Source organism: Brienomyrus brachyistius, chromosome 9 (genome assembly GCF_023856365.1).
Source record: "Brienomyrus brachyistius isolate T26 chromosome 9, BBRACH_0.4, whole genome shotgun sequence".
Classification (NCBI taxonomy): Eukaryota; Metazoa; Chordata; class Actinopteri; order Osteoglossiformes; family Mormyridae; genus Brienomyrus; species Brienomyrus brachyistius.
The window spans coordinates 29443277-29462480 of NC_064541.1; the positions used below are offsets into that span (position 1 = coordinate 29443277).

The 19204-nt window shown below is 46.3% G+C and overlaps 1 protein-coding gene across 2 annotated transcripts in view; it reads right to left on the reverse strand.

Annotated features, from left to right (window-relative positions):
• Positions 1-19204, reverse strand: part of ptprub (protein tyrosine phosphatase receptor type Ub) — a 157573-nt gene that overhangs the window by 13697 nt on the left and 124672 nt on the right. Inside the window, exons 14-22 of one of the 2 annotated variants that reach the window (XM_049025265.1) lie at positions 18650-18788; positions 16098-16127; positions 15705-15862; positions 15229-15416; positions 8616-8688; positions 7954-8030; positions 5626-5643; positions 3458-3494; positions 523-620 (exon numbers count right to left, since the gene is read on the reverse strand). In XM_049025265.1, coding sequence (XP_048881222.1) covers positions 523-620; positions 3458-3494; positions 5626-5643; positions 7954-8030; positions 8616-8688; positions 15229-15416; positions 15705-15862; positions 16098-16127; positions 18650-18788 — 818 coding nt within the window. Of the gene's footprint in view, positions 1-522; positions 621-3457; positions 3495-5625; positions 5644-7953; positions 8031-8615; positions 8689-15228; positions 15417-15704; positions 15866-16097; positions 16128-18649; positions 18789-19204 lie in introns of both variants that reach the window. The other variant, XM_049025266.1, reaches the window with a different exon arrangement.

Sequence of the window (19204 nt, forward strand, 5' to 3'; positions counted from 1 at the left end):
TTGCTGGGGATTAATCAAGCGTACATCCCATAGATACACCGCCCCCTTCTTTGCATAGGAACGTTGCTCCAGTGTACACCCTGTGCATATTCTGGTGCTGACAGCCAGCTCACAAATCGGTGATTTTTATCAAAAGCATTAATAAGTATATTTAGATATTTAGATTTTTTTAGACTTCATGGTAAGGCTATTTGTTCCATAGTAGACCAATATTTCTATACTTTCTTTCCATACTTATTCAGACTTGGAAGACACCAAAATCAAATTCCATACTTACAGCACTGTCAGTTTAATTCCATATAAAAGTATGTCTGACACAAACTTGATCTCTGAGCAAGACAAAGGGAACCAATTTGTTCCCCCGTGGCTGAAATGACCGTCCAGACGTCCAGTTATATACGAGGACGCATCGCATGACAGCAGAAAATCAGCAATTCAGCACCAAGTAGCAGTGATGAGGGTTCGAGGCTGCAAATCCCACAGCCGTGGGATCCCGGGAGGGTTCTGGCGGACACCACCTACCCGGCCCACCTCCACCAGCTTGGTGATCATGACGATGCTGAAGCAGTTCTCCTGCCACACCATCCGCCAGAAGTCATAGACCGTGTCCTGCTTGGGCCCTGAAGTAGGGGGACGGGGGGGTGGTGAGAAGACCCACACAGACCATGATGTCATCACTGCAAACACCACATGGTTTAAACAGGGCTGAGAATGACACCACTGGTCAGCGAGCTGGCGTGTGGCTCCATGGGTTAAGATGCTCTGCATGTGATCCTGGCGTCTGGCTCCAAATCCCAGAGTTAGTAAGGTGATTTCACCAATGGTCCTTAACCCCAGCAGCTGGAGAGACAGGCTGACCCTGCTTTACCAACTGTATGCACTCTGGATACACGTGTCTGCTAAATGAATCACTGTAATCCAGGCAGAACCTGTGCCAGGAAATAAACTAGATGGAGTGCTAGTCTACACTGACTTACCTGCATATTCAGGACTGAAACCCAGAGAGAACAAACAAGCAGCACACAGACCTGGGTGTAGGAATAAAACCCACGTCCCTGAGGTATGCGGCTGCTTAGTCACCACCCCATACTGCAAGTAACATGCAGTTCATAAACTTTTGCCTCTGTACTTCTGGGCCGTTGTCACCCACCGCTGTCAAGTGCCGCCCTCAGGACGCCCACGCTAACTCGCTAAACTGCTGGGCTGATACGATGCTAATGCTATTCATTAGCTGGGTGATCAATAACGGCGCCGGGCCGATACTCATAATGAGGGGCAAGAAAACAAGTCTCAGACCAGGAATACAAAGCGTCCGTAGTACAATTACGCAGAGGCAAAGACTGCGGCCATCTGCTCGCTCCCATTACAGTGAGCAGGGACGATCTGTTTTAAGCTGTCAGGTCTTTTCTGAGTCTTTGTTACAACTGCGTGAAGATTCAAAAGCAGAACTTTTGTGGCTTTCCTTTGGCCTCTGAGCACTTCGGGAGATGGGCTACGGGGGGAAGGACTGATTCTGGGAGGGGGGTAAGCACTGACTCTGGGGAGGGGGGTAAGCACTGACTCTGGGGAAGGGGGTAAGCACTGACTCTGAGAGGGGGGTAAGCACTGACTCTGGGGAGGGGGTAAGCACTGACTCTGGGGAGGGGAGTAAGCACTGACTCTGGGGAGGGGGTAAGCACTGACTCTGGGGAGGGGAGTAAGCACTGACTCTGGGAGGGGGGTAAGCACTGACTCTGGGGAGGGGGGTAAGCATTGACTCTGGGGGGGTAAGCACTGACTCTGGGGAGAGGGGTAAGCACTGACTCTGGGAGGGGGGTAAGCACTGACTCTGGGGAGGGGGGTAAGCTCTGACTCTGGGAGGGGGGTAAGCACTGACTCTGGGGAGGGGGTAAGCACTGACTCTGGGGAGTCATTCTGGACCTCCTTCTGTTTTCTTTCACACTGGCTGGGGTCCGTAGGGTCTCCATGGCCGCGCCATGGGACTTGTGTCATGATGGGACTCCTCCTCCCAATGCAGTCCCCCCCCCCCCCCATCCCAAAGTCCAATTAGTCTTGTGTCTGGCACTTCGTCGCATTAATTTAAGGACCCTGATTTGCATTGGCTTCTGTGGCTGCGGCCGCCAGCGCCTGCGCATTGCTGCACTGTTTCATTAAGGAAGGGCTGCATTTGTTTATCCGATAATTAACTACTGAGACCCACCAGCCTCAAAGGAAGGAGGAATAAGAGTTTGTCTGTTGTCACGTGTGTGTGTGTGTGTGAGAGAGACAGAGTGTGTGTTTGTGTGTGAGAGAGATACTGTGTGTTTGTGTGTGAGTGTGTATGTGTGTGTGAGAGAGAGAGAGTGTGTGTGTGTGTGTGACAGAGGGAGTGTGTGTCTGTGAGAGAGAGTGTGTGTGTCTGTGAGAGTGTGTGTGTGTGTGTGAGTGAGAGAGAGCGAGAGAGAGAGTGTGTGTGTGTCTGTGAGAGAGTGTGTGTGTCTGAGAGAGAGTGTCTGTGTGTGTGTGTCTGTGAGAGAGAGAGAGTGTGTGTGTGTTTCTGTTAGAGAGAGAGTGTGTGAGTGTGTGTGTGTGAGTGAGAGTGTGTGTGTATGTGCATTTTAGGCTGGATAGATGTGGAAACAGGGGGAAGACAGAGGAGCAGCAGCAGGGGAATTACATGGAGTACAAACGGGATGGGAGTGGGAGGGGTTTGAAGCCAAGAGCAGGCAGGGCGGGTCCCTCACCAAAAAGGATGGAATGAACAAACATACAAACATACATACATACACCTAAACACAATCTGGAATCATTACAGGCACGCACACACGCACAGACAGACACACACACGCACAGACAGACACACACACAGACGCTGGTTTGTAATTATAGCTTTGTGGGGAATCTCCATTCCTTTCTATGGGGAAAACTCTAATCCCAACATGATGACCTTAACCCCTACTCAGCCCTAACCATAAGCAACCAAACGACATTTTTAGTCTTTTTGATTGCATTCACAGAACTTTGTGGAAAAATGGTTCGCACAACATCAAAATAACAGGTTTTTATTACATTTGGTCCCCACAATGTAATGTAAACATAATCTACACTCAGATACACATACACACACACACACACTAACTCCTATAGGCAATCAGGCATAATTACAGACACACACTGATAAAAACCCAGACATCCACGCACACATACACACACATATACACAGGCACCTTCCCACAACACCTCACAGTTCCTAGTACGCTGATGTCTGACACACATTCATAAGCTCCTAAACGCAGCCACACATACGTAGCTACACTGTCACAGACTCACAGACACATTCCAAGCTGCTGAAGAACACATGCATATACAGACCTCCACAAGCGTGCTCACAGGTTCGCACGCTCACACTTCCAGGCAGACAAACATCTCAGGCACTAAGACACACACACGGTCTTCAAGAGGAGCCTTAAACACTCACCCTGAGTGGCGATGAAGTGGTTGGATCGATGGTAACCCTGGAAGGAAAAGGGACAGTTTCAGTACCAGGATCCTTCAGGTTGCCCCCCACCTGCCCCACCACCCTGACCCACCATATCACTGCTCAAGCACCTCCAGACACGCTCCTTCCATGTGCAGTGCAATGAAATGGAACAGTTCTTCTCAGCACCATGATAAGATGTTATGCATTACATTTCCCAGCCATTCATTAGCAGTCTTCACCAACATATGTCTTCCGCTGAATATCCGCTGATTGCGGCCTTTGAATGCGAGCCTGTTGTGTCTGGCCAGCTACGCGATTTCAGCACTAAGCCAGAGACGCACTGAATGCTACCCCCAGACCTGTGAAACCTCCTCTGGCTTCCCATGGGAAGGGAGGCGGAGGCCAGAAAACAGGAAAACGAACCACTGCCTGCCATCCACGTAACAGGAAAATCCCAGAATGCAAATTTTCACCACTAATGTCGGGAATCACTAATGTGGATAAACCTGTTAAAATGTTACGAAACACACTGATTAACTGGGCTGAAGTTAATGACAATAAGGTATGGGGACGCACCGTCCTTACGGTAGGACATCTTTCAGCATTGAGGATAAATATAAGGCCCCGACGATCCACCCCATGACCCAGGCTGGATTAGTGGTTTCTGGAAAAGGCTTCATGGATAATTGTCCCCACAGATACAATACCCAGCATCAACGGCTTCCTTTCCTTGACTAAATTAATGAGTAAAATCAGGAAAACTGGCCAAAACGTGCTACTTGAGCGAAGCAGGAGAGCAGCCCTGATATCCGGCGGTCGGGGTACAGGCTTGAAAAAGCCGCCAGGGTCCCTCGTACCTCGTACCGAGGCGTCCACACGACACCACTTCAAGCGCACTAGCCATGAAAGGTCCTTCTTGAAAGAGCGGACCGGCTTTGATGACAGGAAGCGGTTCTTTACAGAAGGACGGGTGTAATTACTGTGCTTTTCAAATAATTAAATTTTCTGCCCACAGGTGCGTGAACCTGCATACTAAAGCTGACAAAAGCTGCCTGTAACTTTTTTTTTTGCCATTTTAAAATATTTTTTTCCCCTGTGACTTTGACCAAACAAGCAGTTGAAAGATGGATGGATGGATGGATGGATATCACTTTGGACTTGTTAAGTTTTTCGGTTCTTAGGTCAGTATAAAGGGGGAACAGGGTTATCTTCTCACCACCTTATGATCCTCTGACACAAACCATCCCAACACAACCACATTCACAGTGAAAACCGAAGGAGGAGAAATTGATCTCAGAGTCATTTACGCTCGTCCTCAGGTTAACATCTCTCATCCATCACACAGAGCCCCCCCCCCCCCTCGCCCCCATGGATGAGTGGAATGGAAATGAATGGCAGCTGCTTGGCGTGTTTTAGCCCCGCCCCGCCTTGCTCCTATAGCTACACAGGGCTGAACATGACCATGGCTCTGACTCATCGCAAGGACAACCACGCTGTGAAGCTGACTAACACTCTAAATGGAGAAAACTGGAGAAGAAGCAGGGATGGATCTAAATGGTGACCTAAGAAGCAGACATGGTCTATGGTGCACAACCTCCTGCACTTGCAAACAATTTACCTAAAGTAGATCGACAAAACAGCAGGTTCACCAACTGAGATCATCTTGTGTCTTCTAGAACTACTAGTGTTCAACTGTGTTGCTCTAGAATTGTCACTCGACCTCCATTCTACAGGGCTCCTTGACAGTTAGACAGCTGGCACAAAGTAAGCCTTAGGAGGACGTCACATGACTTGGCCACCAGGGATGGTGCAGTAACCCAAAATAACTCAGGAACAGTTTATGGCCATCACTCAAACTGTAATTGTGAAGTTATATCATCACAAGGCACATTAAATTACAGAAAAGAACTGAAGATCTGGAGATTCCAGGTGACCACATCAGAAAATTCCAGGAATTCTTGGAATCCAATTGCTCTCATCTCACATAGTTCCCTGGCAAAACCAAGAGCTCACTTTGTGCCAGCCCTAACTGTGGTTGCACTGCCAACAAAACACAACCTCCCCCAGGACCCACAGGATCAGCTCCAGGCGTTGGAGGGACGCGGGCAGCTCAGATAGGAGAACGGGAAGGTAGCAGACAGAAGATACAGCAACGAAGTACTTACTTCCCTGTTTATCCGAATCTACAGGGTCCAATAAGCCGAGAAGGGAGGGACAGGGTGGGAGGAGGAGAGAAGAGACAGAGGCTAATTAACAAGAGCACCAAAGAGGAATCGAGGAGTCAGAGGTCACAGGCGTGCCATGGGCAACCTGCACAGATAAACAATGTTAGTGCAGCAAAGCTCCACAACAGGGAAGGGACAGCAAGAGGCCCAAAGACATCCTTAGAAGTGCATCTCAAAGCAAGAGTGCGGCTCTCTCCAGCATACTTTGGTATCTGTGATAAACCACTTATGTACGGCATCTTTTGATGTCAAGACCGTGAGCTCCTTCGCCTTAATGGCCATGCCAAGTTGTTCTGCATGAAAACATCTTCCGCACGGATGAATGTAATGGAAATGCGTGTTTGTATTTGATGGCGATCAAAGCCTCCTCTTCAGAGACACAGCTGAGTGATCTGCTCTTTGGTGATTAAGAACTGACTAACTTTACATTAACACAATGTTTAAGAAACCCTTGGTTAATCTCTGGTTGTTAAGGGGGACTGGCTATCTGACTGACTGCCCAGCGTCCCAGAAAATGGGAAGGGAAACCAAACAGGTCATCATGTGTCCAACCATCCTGACAAGGTTTTGTTTTTTTCAATTCCTGCCCCATTCTATGAGGGAGAACCTCTCACAAGTATCCCCAGTTAAGCTAGCAGTGTGCCCTGGATGAAGTCTGCTGGTGCTAACGCTAAAGTAATGGGAGCCCTGGGTAACGATGTTGGTTCTCATGTCAAAAAGACCACCTTTCGGTGGTGTTACGTGGAAGCACTGATGTAGAACATGGTCACCCCCCCCCCCACTCTACAAAGACTCCAGCGCAGTTAGTTTTGAAGCATTTCCTCACAGCTGATTCAATCCTATTAGCAACAAATATTCACAAAATACAAACTGAAGTGACACTGAATGCTAATGAATGTTAATAGACCCCAAGAGGGCTTTCCCCACATCTCAGCCCCGCTGCATGGTTTTTTAGCAATCTGGTGTCTCCAAAAATGTGGGTTAAAAAGCTTTGATTCTGACCACCAGTCGAAAACCCCAGGGCGGAACAGCTGTTGTACCCTTGAGTGAGATATTTAAATTGTTTCTGCAGAATGAGCAACTGTGTTCATACGTTGAAAAGCTGTTAGTCAACTTTGCATGAAGACGTCGGCTAGGCAAATGCATATTAATACAGATAAGCTCCTTATACAGGGAGCAGGGCTCACTGGTGGAGTGTACAGACAGTCCCACCCTAAGTGTAGAGCAAATGAGCCCATCAGCATTCAGATCCAGTGGGTGCATGGCTGCTCTATGACAAGGAGGGATCACAGAATCGTTCGCCAACAGGCCCCATGAGTCACAGGATCTTACGTTGATCTTTTTTTTTTCCTGATTTTAGGCGGATCTGGATGTTTCTCCAGAGAGAGATTCACAGATGTTATTTTTAAAGCTTCCTTTTTGGGAGGGGGAGGAGCCAGCTGGCCCCTTTAGAGCGAAGCAGGTGGCTAGGTAGCCAACTGTTATAATCACTGAAGGGTCTTCACCCACCCAGAGTTACATGCAGTACATATGTTAAACTAGATTTAACTACATTTACTGATGCAATATACTGTAAAGACCTTATTGTAACACCAACACTAAATGCCACTTCACTTTGCAAATCCTGTCAGCTATTGTTGTTCACTTCACACTTTCTGGGACAAACACCTGGCACCCTGCCAGTTTGGTCCCTCAATAAGGTACTCGATCTAAGGAGAGCCCATTGGCCAAGCCCATGATGTAACATCAAACCACTTCCTGTGTCAGCTCACCTCTCCACCCACATCTGGACAATAGTGATCTACGGCTAAGCTTAGACAAGCAGTCCTTCGAAACGTCTAGTGGGGTTGATGCTTGCTTTTCACATAGATTAAATACACTTTTCAACCCACCCCTGCATTATCACAAAATGGGATTGAGAAAAAGGGGCATCACTGTAGCTCACAAGGGCTACACCTGTGGCCACATCTGGCTATGCTGGGGGGAGCAGGTTTAAATCTGGAACAGATATGCAGCAGTGGACAATTCAGTTGCAGAAAGCGAAATCCAGACCAAGATTTTGTTTCAACCAACCAGTTGAGTATCAAGAGTCACAGTCACAGAGTACTCAACTGATTGGTAGAAAAAAATATCTTTTTTCTTATTTTTTGGACCTGAAATGTCCACTTCTGCAGACGGATCCAGGAAACATGGTGTTACAGCCATGGGGATCAATGCAGCTAACCACAGGGATTACCTGACGGAGACAAAAAAAAGGGCAGGACTCACGTCAATGTAGTTGGCGTTGATGTAGTCAGAGTTGGAATCCCCCAGCAGTGGATGGAGCTTGACTCGATGGCGGTCGTCTGAAGGGAACCAAGGGGACATTCGATGTGTGGCACAGACACACAAGTACAGACACTCCTCTACTTACGGACGTTCAACTTACTAACTTTCAGACATACGAACGAAGAGGACTATAAATGTTCCTTGGGCTCCCGTTTCCTGTCCGCAACATATTTTTTTTTCTTTCTGCGCACCAATTCCGCCTTGTACGACTTCTGGCCGCTACTCCCACCGTGCAGCAGCGTATCGTGCGTATTCCCAGCATCCTAGTTCTTAGTTCAGTACTTGCATATACCCTTAAAATGATGTTCAATAACGACTTACGAACATTTCAAGTTACGAACGGCCGTTTGGAACGTATCTCATTCCTAAGTAGAGGAGCGTCTGTATATACCATCTCCTATACACTATACCATCTTAGCTGCTCCTTAGGTTTGTTTAATACCAATAATGTGGATTGGGGATGTAATTATGTAGCAGGAATATTGACTGACTGCATGAATGCAGTTGACTCTTGAGGGTAGGTTATGAAAACATCCAACAAAGAACTATAGTCTTATAAATGTGAACTACGTTAGTCCCCTGTGTTTAAAGTGCTCACTTACAACCCATGAGGCTGTCATGTCTTCCCTTGGTCTTGTCCTTCTTCTTAGTGACATCCCATCCTTCAAAGAAACTCTGAGAATCAAGGGCAACAAGAAAAGTTCCTTGAGAAATGTTTGAGAAAGTCCAAACTCGATTCAACAGTACTTCAGTGGTCAGGTCATCTGTAGAGTCACACTGTCAGAAAAAAATTTGGACCAAATTGTACCTTTGAGGATAAAAAAAAACAACCATTTATGGAACAGCTCACCACCCATCCCAGCTCCTAGCCATTACATCACCACAGGCATTGCCCCCCTCCTTCTGTCACATGATGCACCTTCCCACCTTCTAACCCTCGTGTCATCACAGTCTCTCCTCCCGGAAGACAATGTGTGGCACTTGTCTCGGATGTGTGCCACAGCCAATCTTGGATCTAGCACCTTCTTGCCTGCCCGCACAGACCATCTATACCCACACAGACTGGCAGCTTCTATATTACGGCACATTTGGCTTTATCTATTCGATCTGAAATTCTCTCTTTAACATTTGCAGCTACATTATGGACGAAATGTGTCACATACATGCTTTATTCTGTTTATTTATTTTCACTTACACTCATTTAGCAGACGCATTTATTTAAAGTGACATACAATAGAGAAAGCCGAGTCAGAGCATGCGGAGTTAAGGTCCTTGCTTATGGGCCCAATGCATGGGATATGAACTGGCAACCTTCCAATCTCAGGCACACAGTCCTGACTAGCAGAGTCATACACCAAAGGTACAAACAAAACGCAAGATATCGCAAGCTTAGACCTTGCTGAATCATGTTGGCTGTCTTCCTTCCCAAGACCCCACATCTGTCTTGTTTCCTGTCCGGGACCCACAACGCTTACTTTTGCTTTCATTCCTCTCCCTCTTTTAAGTAAAAACCCCAATAAAAAACCCTATTCGGTCCCCCCCAGGCCCGCGTCACATTGCTTGTGTGTCCGGACCAGAGCAGCTGCTGCGCTCTCCCACTCAGAAATAGCCAGGTTTATAGCTACTGTACATTAGCAAACACAGCGGACAGGTAGGTGACGTGCACTCTGCCTACATAGCAGCACTTAAACGAGACTTTGAAAACTGCAGAGGGTGGGACCAGGGTTATAATTACACAGTGGCTGTCAGGGAAGCCCTATTTTCCTGTCTGCACCACGACGTCCCATGTTTCATGCAAGGCAATACATATAAAAGTGCAGCAGCTCGGTCAATAAAAGGGTTACTGCAAAAAAACATTCTACTATTACTACTGCAGCCAGTTAATACCATCAGTAACATTTCATACAAGACAGAATTGTGTTAATTAGTGGAGACAGATGTTCGGAAAATGGAACGTAATGAGCGAATAAACACACAGCATTGACATATTTATAATGTTGTTTTTTTTCCCCCAGGAATCTTAAAGTACTGAAAATAAACCTATAGAACAAAAGTGGACATTTTTATAGAGCTCACCCTAAATGTCTCAGGGGGGGCTTTCAGGGGAGCTCGTGTCCTTTTAAGCAGAGTCAAGTCCCCATTAGCTCCCCTGTAATTCAGACCATGGGTGGGACTATCGTGAACTGTGGGTTCCCATTGGGTAGATTCAGCTGCTGATTGACAGCATTAATTCAACCAAAGGTAAGATGCAAAGGCTAATTTTTCATCACTCAATTAGCAGCCCAGTAACTATTATACAAGCCATATCGTCACCGTACGTTAAACTAAGACAGGTGGTTTTCATTCATTCCCGTTAGGCCAAGTTGGCATTTCATGGTGCAAACAGTGAATCTACCAATCAACTGAATGCATCATTTTTCAGATTTCTGGGTTTTATTCTTGTATTATTATTATTTTTTCCTGCCCCCCCCTCCTTCAGAGGACAACTTTATTTTAAATTTAAGTTACAGTGTAAAGATATTCAATTCCTAGGTGGCCTCTCCCAACTCACCCACCCTACTACCGTGATTATACAAGAAAATGAATAAATAGATAAATAAAATAAATAATAATAATAATACTAAAAAAGGGGGGGGACACAGAAACAACAATTATAACAATAACAGGCATTAATGACCATGGGGAGAGAAAAAAAATTATAATAATAAAGGTGGGATGGAGAAAACAAAGTGTAGGGGAATACAGAGTACAGACAACCATAACACACATGACATTCATTACAAGGACATCAAACAACAAAACAGCAATAGCAGGCTAATGATGACAACAATAAAAAATTATAACAATAATAACAACAATAATAATAATAGTAATAATGTTTCAAATAGATATTGTATATGTAACATACACTCATGTGATCATACACATACAGTATACGTGTATATTTCAATTCCTATATCTATAAGTTACTTTAAAAAGTCATAATAATGATAGTGATCGCTCAACCTCTTGATGCCGTCAGGGGGCGTGACAGTGCCCCCCCCCCCCCCCCCCCCCGAGGCGAAGGCAGGCAGGCGAGGCCCCCGCGCCGCCCCCACGGCATGAGGGTCCACAAGTCCCGAGGGACTAAGGGGGTGCCAACTCCCGTACAAGGAGGCCCACAGAGGGGGGATGGGTAGCAAGCCCCCCCGTCCCGCCCACGACCCCCCCACCGAGGCAAGCGGATCCAGGGCCGAAGGGCCCCGGCAACTGGGAGCCCACCCCACGGCAGGACGGATTGCTGTCCACCGCAGCGACCCGGCCCAAATCCAACCCCCCTAATTCACCTAGAAGGTCCCAGAGGGTCCCAAGAATCCTCGGACCGCCGGCCAGGGCCCACGAGAGGAGACTGCCCACACCGGCCAGGGCCGCCTGCATCCCCCCCATGATGGATCCTCCTCACGGAGGGCTGGGTTTTATTATATCAACATCTGTTATATGCCGCTTGCTGACAATGACATGCAGATTGGCTTTCCAGAAACTTCCAGGCACTAACGGCTCTTTACAGATACCCTGCATCAATATCACTGCTGAAACACAAAGGGATGTTACGTAACACTGCACTCTGCAGCATATTGCAAAATGGCCGTGGCATTGTAACAGCACTCAGTTACTCTGCAATAAAACCTGAATGTCACATCACTCTCTTACCTCCGCAATATGAAATATTTTCTAGAATCCCATAATCTTAATTTACCTGTAAACTCAATGGTAGATCACTCTCTCTCTCGGCATAACGCAAAATATACTACTCTATTTTAATGTAACAGAGCAAATGTTACATCCATATACAACAAAATGTCTCCCATACTCTTATTCATTTGATCTGTAACAGAAAGTGAATGTTACATTCTCTATCTCCTGACATAACAAAATATTTTCATAATTTGTCTACATTTTCATTAACACAAAGCAAATAACGTTTGTACTGGTACATATTATTATGTGTACTGGTAATGCACATTGTTTTCCATACTGGAGGTCCTGAGTGCTCCCACCTCTTACTACAGTACATCAGCCCCCTCTACTCCCCAGGGTATCGGTCACATGGGCTTTCCCACTCTCTGGCACCCCCCCCCCCCCCCAAGCCATGATGCAGTGGCCTGGAAGCACCAGCCAGCCACAAATGGCTGTTGAGTCTGCCGTATTACAGCAGTGCGGGCCTGTCAGGAGGACAGCTGGATTACCGACCACTGGCACTGGAATGAGGAGCTAAGACTCCAGGGGGCAGGAATTCCATGGGCGGATAATTCAAGGCCAGAGTGCGAATGGAAATCGGTGTCTCTGAGTGAAGGTATGCAAACAGGATGGCAGGAGCGAAGGGAGCGTGATCACAAACAACACTTCTGACAAGGGTGGTAACTGCTAGCTGAGACACTGCTGCAGAATCACTGAAGCCCCTCAGCATGCGTGTCCAAAGGGCTAATGAACAGCGGCATCAAACCGATAGCAATGTCAGGTGCAAAAAAGATGACAGACAGAGGGATGTTAGCATGCAGGGTCCGTTCACGTTTAACCTTCATCCTAAATGCTAAAGCCTCGATGCTAAGCTGCTAGCCCGAGGCAGATATAAATGATGTCAGGCTTCTCCTGGCACAAGCCGCTGTGGCACTATAGCAGAAGGCGGCCATTAGCGGCTTGCGGCTTTTAGCGCAACGTAATTCCCGTCCAGACCGTGGAAAGTCTGCTGTGGCGACAACTGATCCGATTCGCCTCTGTAATTAGCTACACTGCAAGCCAGCTCGCTAATTTATAAAAGTACCAGTTTGTCTGGCAGCACACAAATGCAGGGCTGCGTGTAAAGTAAGTATATGGATAATAAGCAGATAAAACATTCTTATTAAACCCGCTGAATGATACATACAATACATAATGCATTATGAAGGTATCTAAACAGTAGTACATTATAGATGAGGGCTTCATAGATCCTTCATAATGCATAATAAACATGGCTATAATGTGTTATTCATTTTTATAAATAGTAATAGTCACGTTAATAATACTTTATGAATGCATTATAATGCATTACGAAGGTATCTATAAGGCATTATGATGACTGCTTTAAGTGTTACCAAAAGGTAAAGAAACTCTGAAAAATAGGAAAGTAATGTGTTTTGGATGGTGAAGGAAGGGGGACGTCTCTGGCACTGTGCCTAAAAACATCACAGACTTCTGATTCAGTGCCGCTTGGCTTTTCAGCGAGTTTTTAGCTGCGTCACGTCCATTGATATAAGATGTATAAGGAAAGAACAGAATGTTCTCCCTCCCACTCTGTTTTTCAGGGTGAGAGGATAATTGTATTTTATATACCCATCTTCAAAGGAGCCACTTCCTGTCCTTTCTATTCAGATTCCTTTTCCCCCACTTAAAATCCTTGCTCTGCTAAAATTCACTATGAGTGTTTTATTCAAATCTGGTAAAACAAGGCCTTAAGGCCCTTCCATGGGAGATTACAAATGTTTGCATCATGCCCTTGAGTTCTGCTGCTTTAGGCTCCGACAACATGTCTGTGGAATGGAGAGCCGACCTGCACGGAGGTCATACCCACAATCCAGCATCCGGATCAATGGGCACCCCCGTGATCCACCGGGAAGCAGTTATAAAGCTCGATGCTGGACGCCCCTGCTATTTCTGTCTTGTTCATTCCTACAGGCAAGGGACAATCTTGGAAAATATAAGGGAGAGCAATAGAGAAGGAGAGAAATGAATACAGAGACCTGTATATTGATTTTGTGAGCCGTTCGTTTTTCCCAATGGGAACAGCTTAATGAGTGTACAAGTGCAGCTGAATTCCGGGGGGGAGAACCATCTACTAGCGAAAAAATTGGGGATAGAAGTCCTGCTTCTTAAAAAAAAACATAGCTGACAGAAGAAGAAGTCCAATGTAAGCCAATTTTTCAAAGATAAGTATTCCACAAAGGAGAAATGTCTGAGGGCTGAGAGTCGACTAAAACAAGAGGTTGCCATGGTAACCCGACATTAGTTGCGGACGTGACAATAAATAAATGCTCCTTAAAAAAAAAAATCTAGAACAACTGTGTCCTGTCTTTGAAGCACGCAAGCTATCTAATCTCAAAGATCTTCATGGTTGCTATTACAACTTTGTTGAGATGTCCAGCATCTCTCAGAGGTCACAATCTAGAAGAATTTCTGGCTCCCCTCGCCCTGCTCCTCTTTTAAAAACAATGTAGTCTGTGGCATAGAGAGGTTATGTAGACAATTATACCTTTCATGGCTAAGAGATAAATCACGCATCAAAATCAAAACCTTAGTTGGGCTTCAAGGTTGCATTAGCAATGTAGATAATTGCAGGTGTAGCATGAGTAATATAATTATGGTCGGCATGAATCTTCTGTTCATCACTGGTACGTCCTCTCCAAAGAAGGACAAGAGGTACGTGTGCTACTCTTCTTGGTATTCAGCCACGTCCTTCTGCAGCCTCTGGCTCTTCATGTATTTTCTCACAGTGTCTTTTTCTGTCATGCTTGCCTCCTCAGAATCTAAGTCTGGTAACAAACACCTAAACTCTAGGCCCTGCTACTATAAAAATGCCAAAAAAATAACCCGGATGATGTCTCCTATAAAACGAGCTGCGGCTGTAGAAGACTCAAAGTCGAGGCGGCTCAGGTTTGTGGTGAGGCCGGAGCGGGCGGTAAACAGACTCCCAGTCACTCCAGGTCACTGCCTGGGAAAAAGCGGCACCTTTGATATCTTCCGCTAGGCCAAGCAGATTACCTGAGCCCCATGAAGATGAGTCACTCTTCCAGAGGACAAGCTCTGGACCAACTGCTCAACCAGGAAGCCGCTGTAGCTTTATTTAGAGCCGGAACTCAAAGTAAAATCTCCTTTCATGCTGTGCAAACATCATCATAGAGGATCAATCATCTGGCCGCAGGCTGCTGGTATGGATAAACTACTTCTCTCCTATCCAATCCTAAACAACCTTGCATCTATTTCTCTGCTCTTGTCCACCAAAGCTGACCTCCACTGACAAGAAGATATTGTTGTTCGTTTACATAAATCTATATGAGACATGCCTATTCAGGACAGTTCGTTTTTCCTCTCTAATGGTCTTTCTGTCCACAGACTGGGTGATAACCTGATGAAGTTTTGACCAATATGGGGGAAGATTTCTAGCATGGGGGCAGCCTTTCCCTGTTCCCATAGCGCCCTCACCTCATACTCCTGCTTGAACCCATACCCCTCTGCAGTTTTCATCTGGTTGATGTGCTGGAGCAGGTCGGCCACGCGCACGGCCGGGTGCAGCTGCCCCGTGTGGTAGGGGGAGCCTTTGCGTCCACATGGTCTCCGTGGAGACCCTCCAAGCAAGCTGCTGGATTCGTTTACTGAACTACGTGGATCACCTGGGGAAGGAGACAAATGAAGAGAGATCTTTTTATGCTCCAAAGACACCAGAGATGTGCCATATGGAACCATGAGAAGCTTCCGAATGAGTTCAACTACTGTGGAAATAAATGCAATGTGCATAATATTTCACAGGTTTACTCTTAGTGCTTCATGGTCTGAGGTATTTTCTCGAAAGATGTTCTTTTATTAACTATGCATGTCCTGCAAATGTAAGATACAGCAGGATAAGCTGGGGGCAGGACTTGGCCGGGGGTGTAATCACAGAGGAGGCATCGCCTGCTTACTGCGGGTGCTGCAATTGTGGGCGTCCATGAAGGAGAGTGCCATCCTCTCATCCTCCTGCAGCGTGCTTTGGTCGGTGAAGCTCCTTTCCATGGAGCCCATCATGTGCGTCTTCTCCTGCCTGTAGGTGATGGGCGTCTTGTTGATGTTCACGGGCTTCCTCCTAAAGTTGCCGTTTGGAGAATGCGGGCGGAAGCGCGTAGGAGAGACCAAGAGAAGAAGTGAGTAATATAAGGAAGAGAGGAAGGGATAAGAGTAGAATGGAGGAGAAAGAGGGACTGATAGAAGGGAAAGATTGAAGAATGAATGCAACTGCTAACAAGCTCGGAAAAACAACCACGACAAGCACGAGGCATATGGGGTGAAGGAGAGGTGGGGGGGGGGCTGTCACTTACGGGTAGTAAGAGTAGGTATAGTAGTCCCTTCTGAGGAGCATGAGGACGAGGAGAAAGAGATAGAACAACAGGAATAAGAAAAGGAAGAAGGTACATAGGGCTTCTTGGGTTGTGGCGGGGATTCCATCATTGGGGTGGAAACCCTAAATGATTCAGGGGCCCAGACATGAACCAGGGCCCTGGAACATGTCATTAGTCTGAGAGTGAATGGATGTCTAACCTCGGCCCTTGTATCTGCTCATGAGGACAGACCACCGGCTTACCAGCAGATGCAACCTCACAATCAGCCATGCTCTCGACATCCCAGCAGACAGAGGCACGGCCAGTGAGTGGCCAGAAAGTGGTCTAAGCAGCCTAATTAAACTTGTTAGCTTGTTACTCTTTAATCAGAACACCATGTGGCATTCCGCCAGGGTAAATTTAGCAATTATCCAGTTGGCAGTCAATGTCATGGTAGCTTAGCAGCCTAATCGAGCTTATACCCCGAGCACTTTAAACTTCTAATGCTAGATCTAAAAAGCATGCTCACCTGTAACTTGCTCACCTGTTTTGTGTTGATTACTGTGCAGCTCAGATTTCATTGTAGTTTAAGCTGAAAATATACTCTGCGGTCACTTTATAAGGTACACTGAGCCACTATGGCTTTCAGAACCGCTTCACGACTCACTGATTTCTGTATTCGGAAAAGCCGATCTGAAGAACACTGCTGTACTGAGATGTCATGTTTCTACTTGAGCCCTTCCTGTTAACTGTGACGAATCTGTCCATTCTCCTCTGACCTCTCCCAGTAACGGGTTGTCTTTAACCAAAGAGATGCCATTGGATGGATGTTCTCCTTCATCGCACCATTCTTGAAACTCTAGCGGGTGAAAATCCTAGGAGAGGCTTTGAGATGCTGGAACTGCCATTCGGCACCAATCATCTCACCACGATCAACACCACTTAAACCAAGCATCTTAGCCACTGTAACACTTACACTAATGATTTCCTACTGAATATATTCAGGTGCAGCCGTACAATTCACTGTTTGTGAGAGCAGGCTGTTTGCATTAGCCGGGAGGTGCACCGATTGACCAGGCCATTGAGTGGAATCAGAGTTAAAATACAGTTTAACAGTTAATGGTTCACATCTTGCCTCCATTGCAACAGAAATGCATGATATTAGGCAGATAATTACGGATTGAGACTGGTCCTGTTTTTTTTTTACACTCAGGAAAGCAAACCACGTCTGTAATTGAATCCAGTCACGTGCAGGAGTCGCAGCGTAACGTGTGAACAAGGTGCACGTCTCCGCGAGTGTCCCGGCAGAGGCCATCTGCTTTGTAATTAAAATGTCATTCGGTATCTATGTTAAGCTGGGACGCAGGACCGAATACATGCAACTGTGTCAGAATGAGGCTTCTAAAGCTGCTTCTGTCCTCAGTAAGCATCCTGCAATCACTCCTAATGTCAAACCGCGCAAACTGGGCTTCAACTTTTATGTTCTTCAGTAAACACACTGTTAAAGTCAGAAAACGCCGGTGTCAGTAATTCACTATCCACAGAATGAGCTCCTACTACATTATGATGCTTGTGGTAGTTTTATTTACGCAGGATATGGCACCAAGACATCTGATTGGTTGGTCCAGCTTCCTCTGGTTGCTTGGATCCACCTCCTCTATAATCTGATTGGCTATCTCTCTACAATCATTTTCCCTTCTGCCCTCAGAAATGTCCGTGTAAGTAAAACTCCCATGAGCCAGGACTTCACCCCTCTTTAAGGCTGTTACGGTTTCCTCCATATCCGCTGACCTCTGAGAAACTCCAAAGAGGATGAAAAGCCCAATGGGACTTGCGTGGATTAAACCGACAGGACAGATAACCCACAGATTTTAATATGGGGGTAACCAATCCACACACCCCCCATCCTCTTGCAATCAAGAGCTTGTGGAGCCCAGAGGACAGAGAAGCTAATCATTTCGGAAAGCCCACCTTTTCCTCCCCAATTACCGGCTAATCTACAGTCAACACCATTGCTACCCACATGTAATTAAGGGAGTAATTGAATTGCATCCCTCTTAATTAAATATTTCACACTCAGATAAGATTTTCGGATTACACTCTACTTTGGCCCTCTAGCAGAGTTCAAATCGGTGCCATTGTGTTCTACAAAAAAATCCCAAAAAAGGTATTTCACCATAATTAAAACATTTCTACCAAGAACCCCTGTAAAAGAACTACGTTTACAGCTATATCAGTTTCTATATGATTAAAAACAAAACAATTGCCTGAAAATTGGCTAAAGGAACACTACAGTCTACTAATATCATCCAATAAGGCCAAAGACTGACACCATTCTTGAATAGTGTAGCAGGACATACAAATCAAACTTTTATGCGTCAAATACTCCATGCAAATATGTATTTGGGTGAATATGGCTGATTGTTTAGGACTGATAAGAGGGCCTTCATGACGCTTGGGATATCTGATGTTTACTTAAACAGGAGCAAACTTTCCCACTGGACAGACTGCTTTGCAAACACGGAAAAGTGGTAAGAAGCTCCCTAACTTACCCCTTCTTGATGATGATAATGATGGCCCCCAGGAGCAAGATGAGGACCACCAGCCCACCAGCACACACCCCCAGGATCAGTCCCATCTCCTCCGAGTGCTGGGACACCTCCAGGGCCTTTTTGTGGTCCTTACAAGCTGCTGCGTGATGTAAAGGAAATGCAGGAGAAATGAGGAGAGCCGGGATAACAAAAAGGGAAAAAGACAGACAGACGGACAGACAGGAGATCGGGGGCAAATGGGTGCAGAAAGCAGGAAACGCAGTGGAAAGTTCGTCATTCTCATCAGAGCACAGGCGATGGTGGTATTGGAAAGTTCGTCATTGTCATCACAGCCTAGGCGATGACAGCATCAGAAAGCTTGTCATTCTCATCACAGCACAGGCGATGATGGTATTGGAAAGCTCGACATTCTCATCACAGGACATGTGACGACGGCATCAGAAAGCTTGTCATTCTTATCACAGCACAGGCGATGGCGATATTGGAAAGCTCGACATTGGAAAGCTTGTCATTCTCATTACAGCACAGGCAATGGCGCAAACAGAAAGCTTGTCA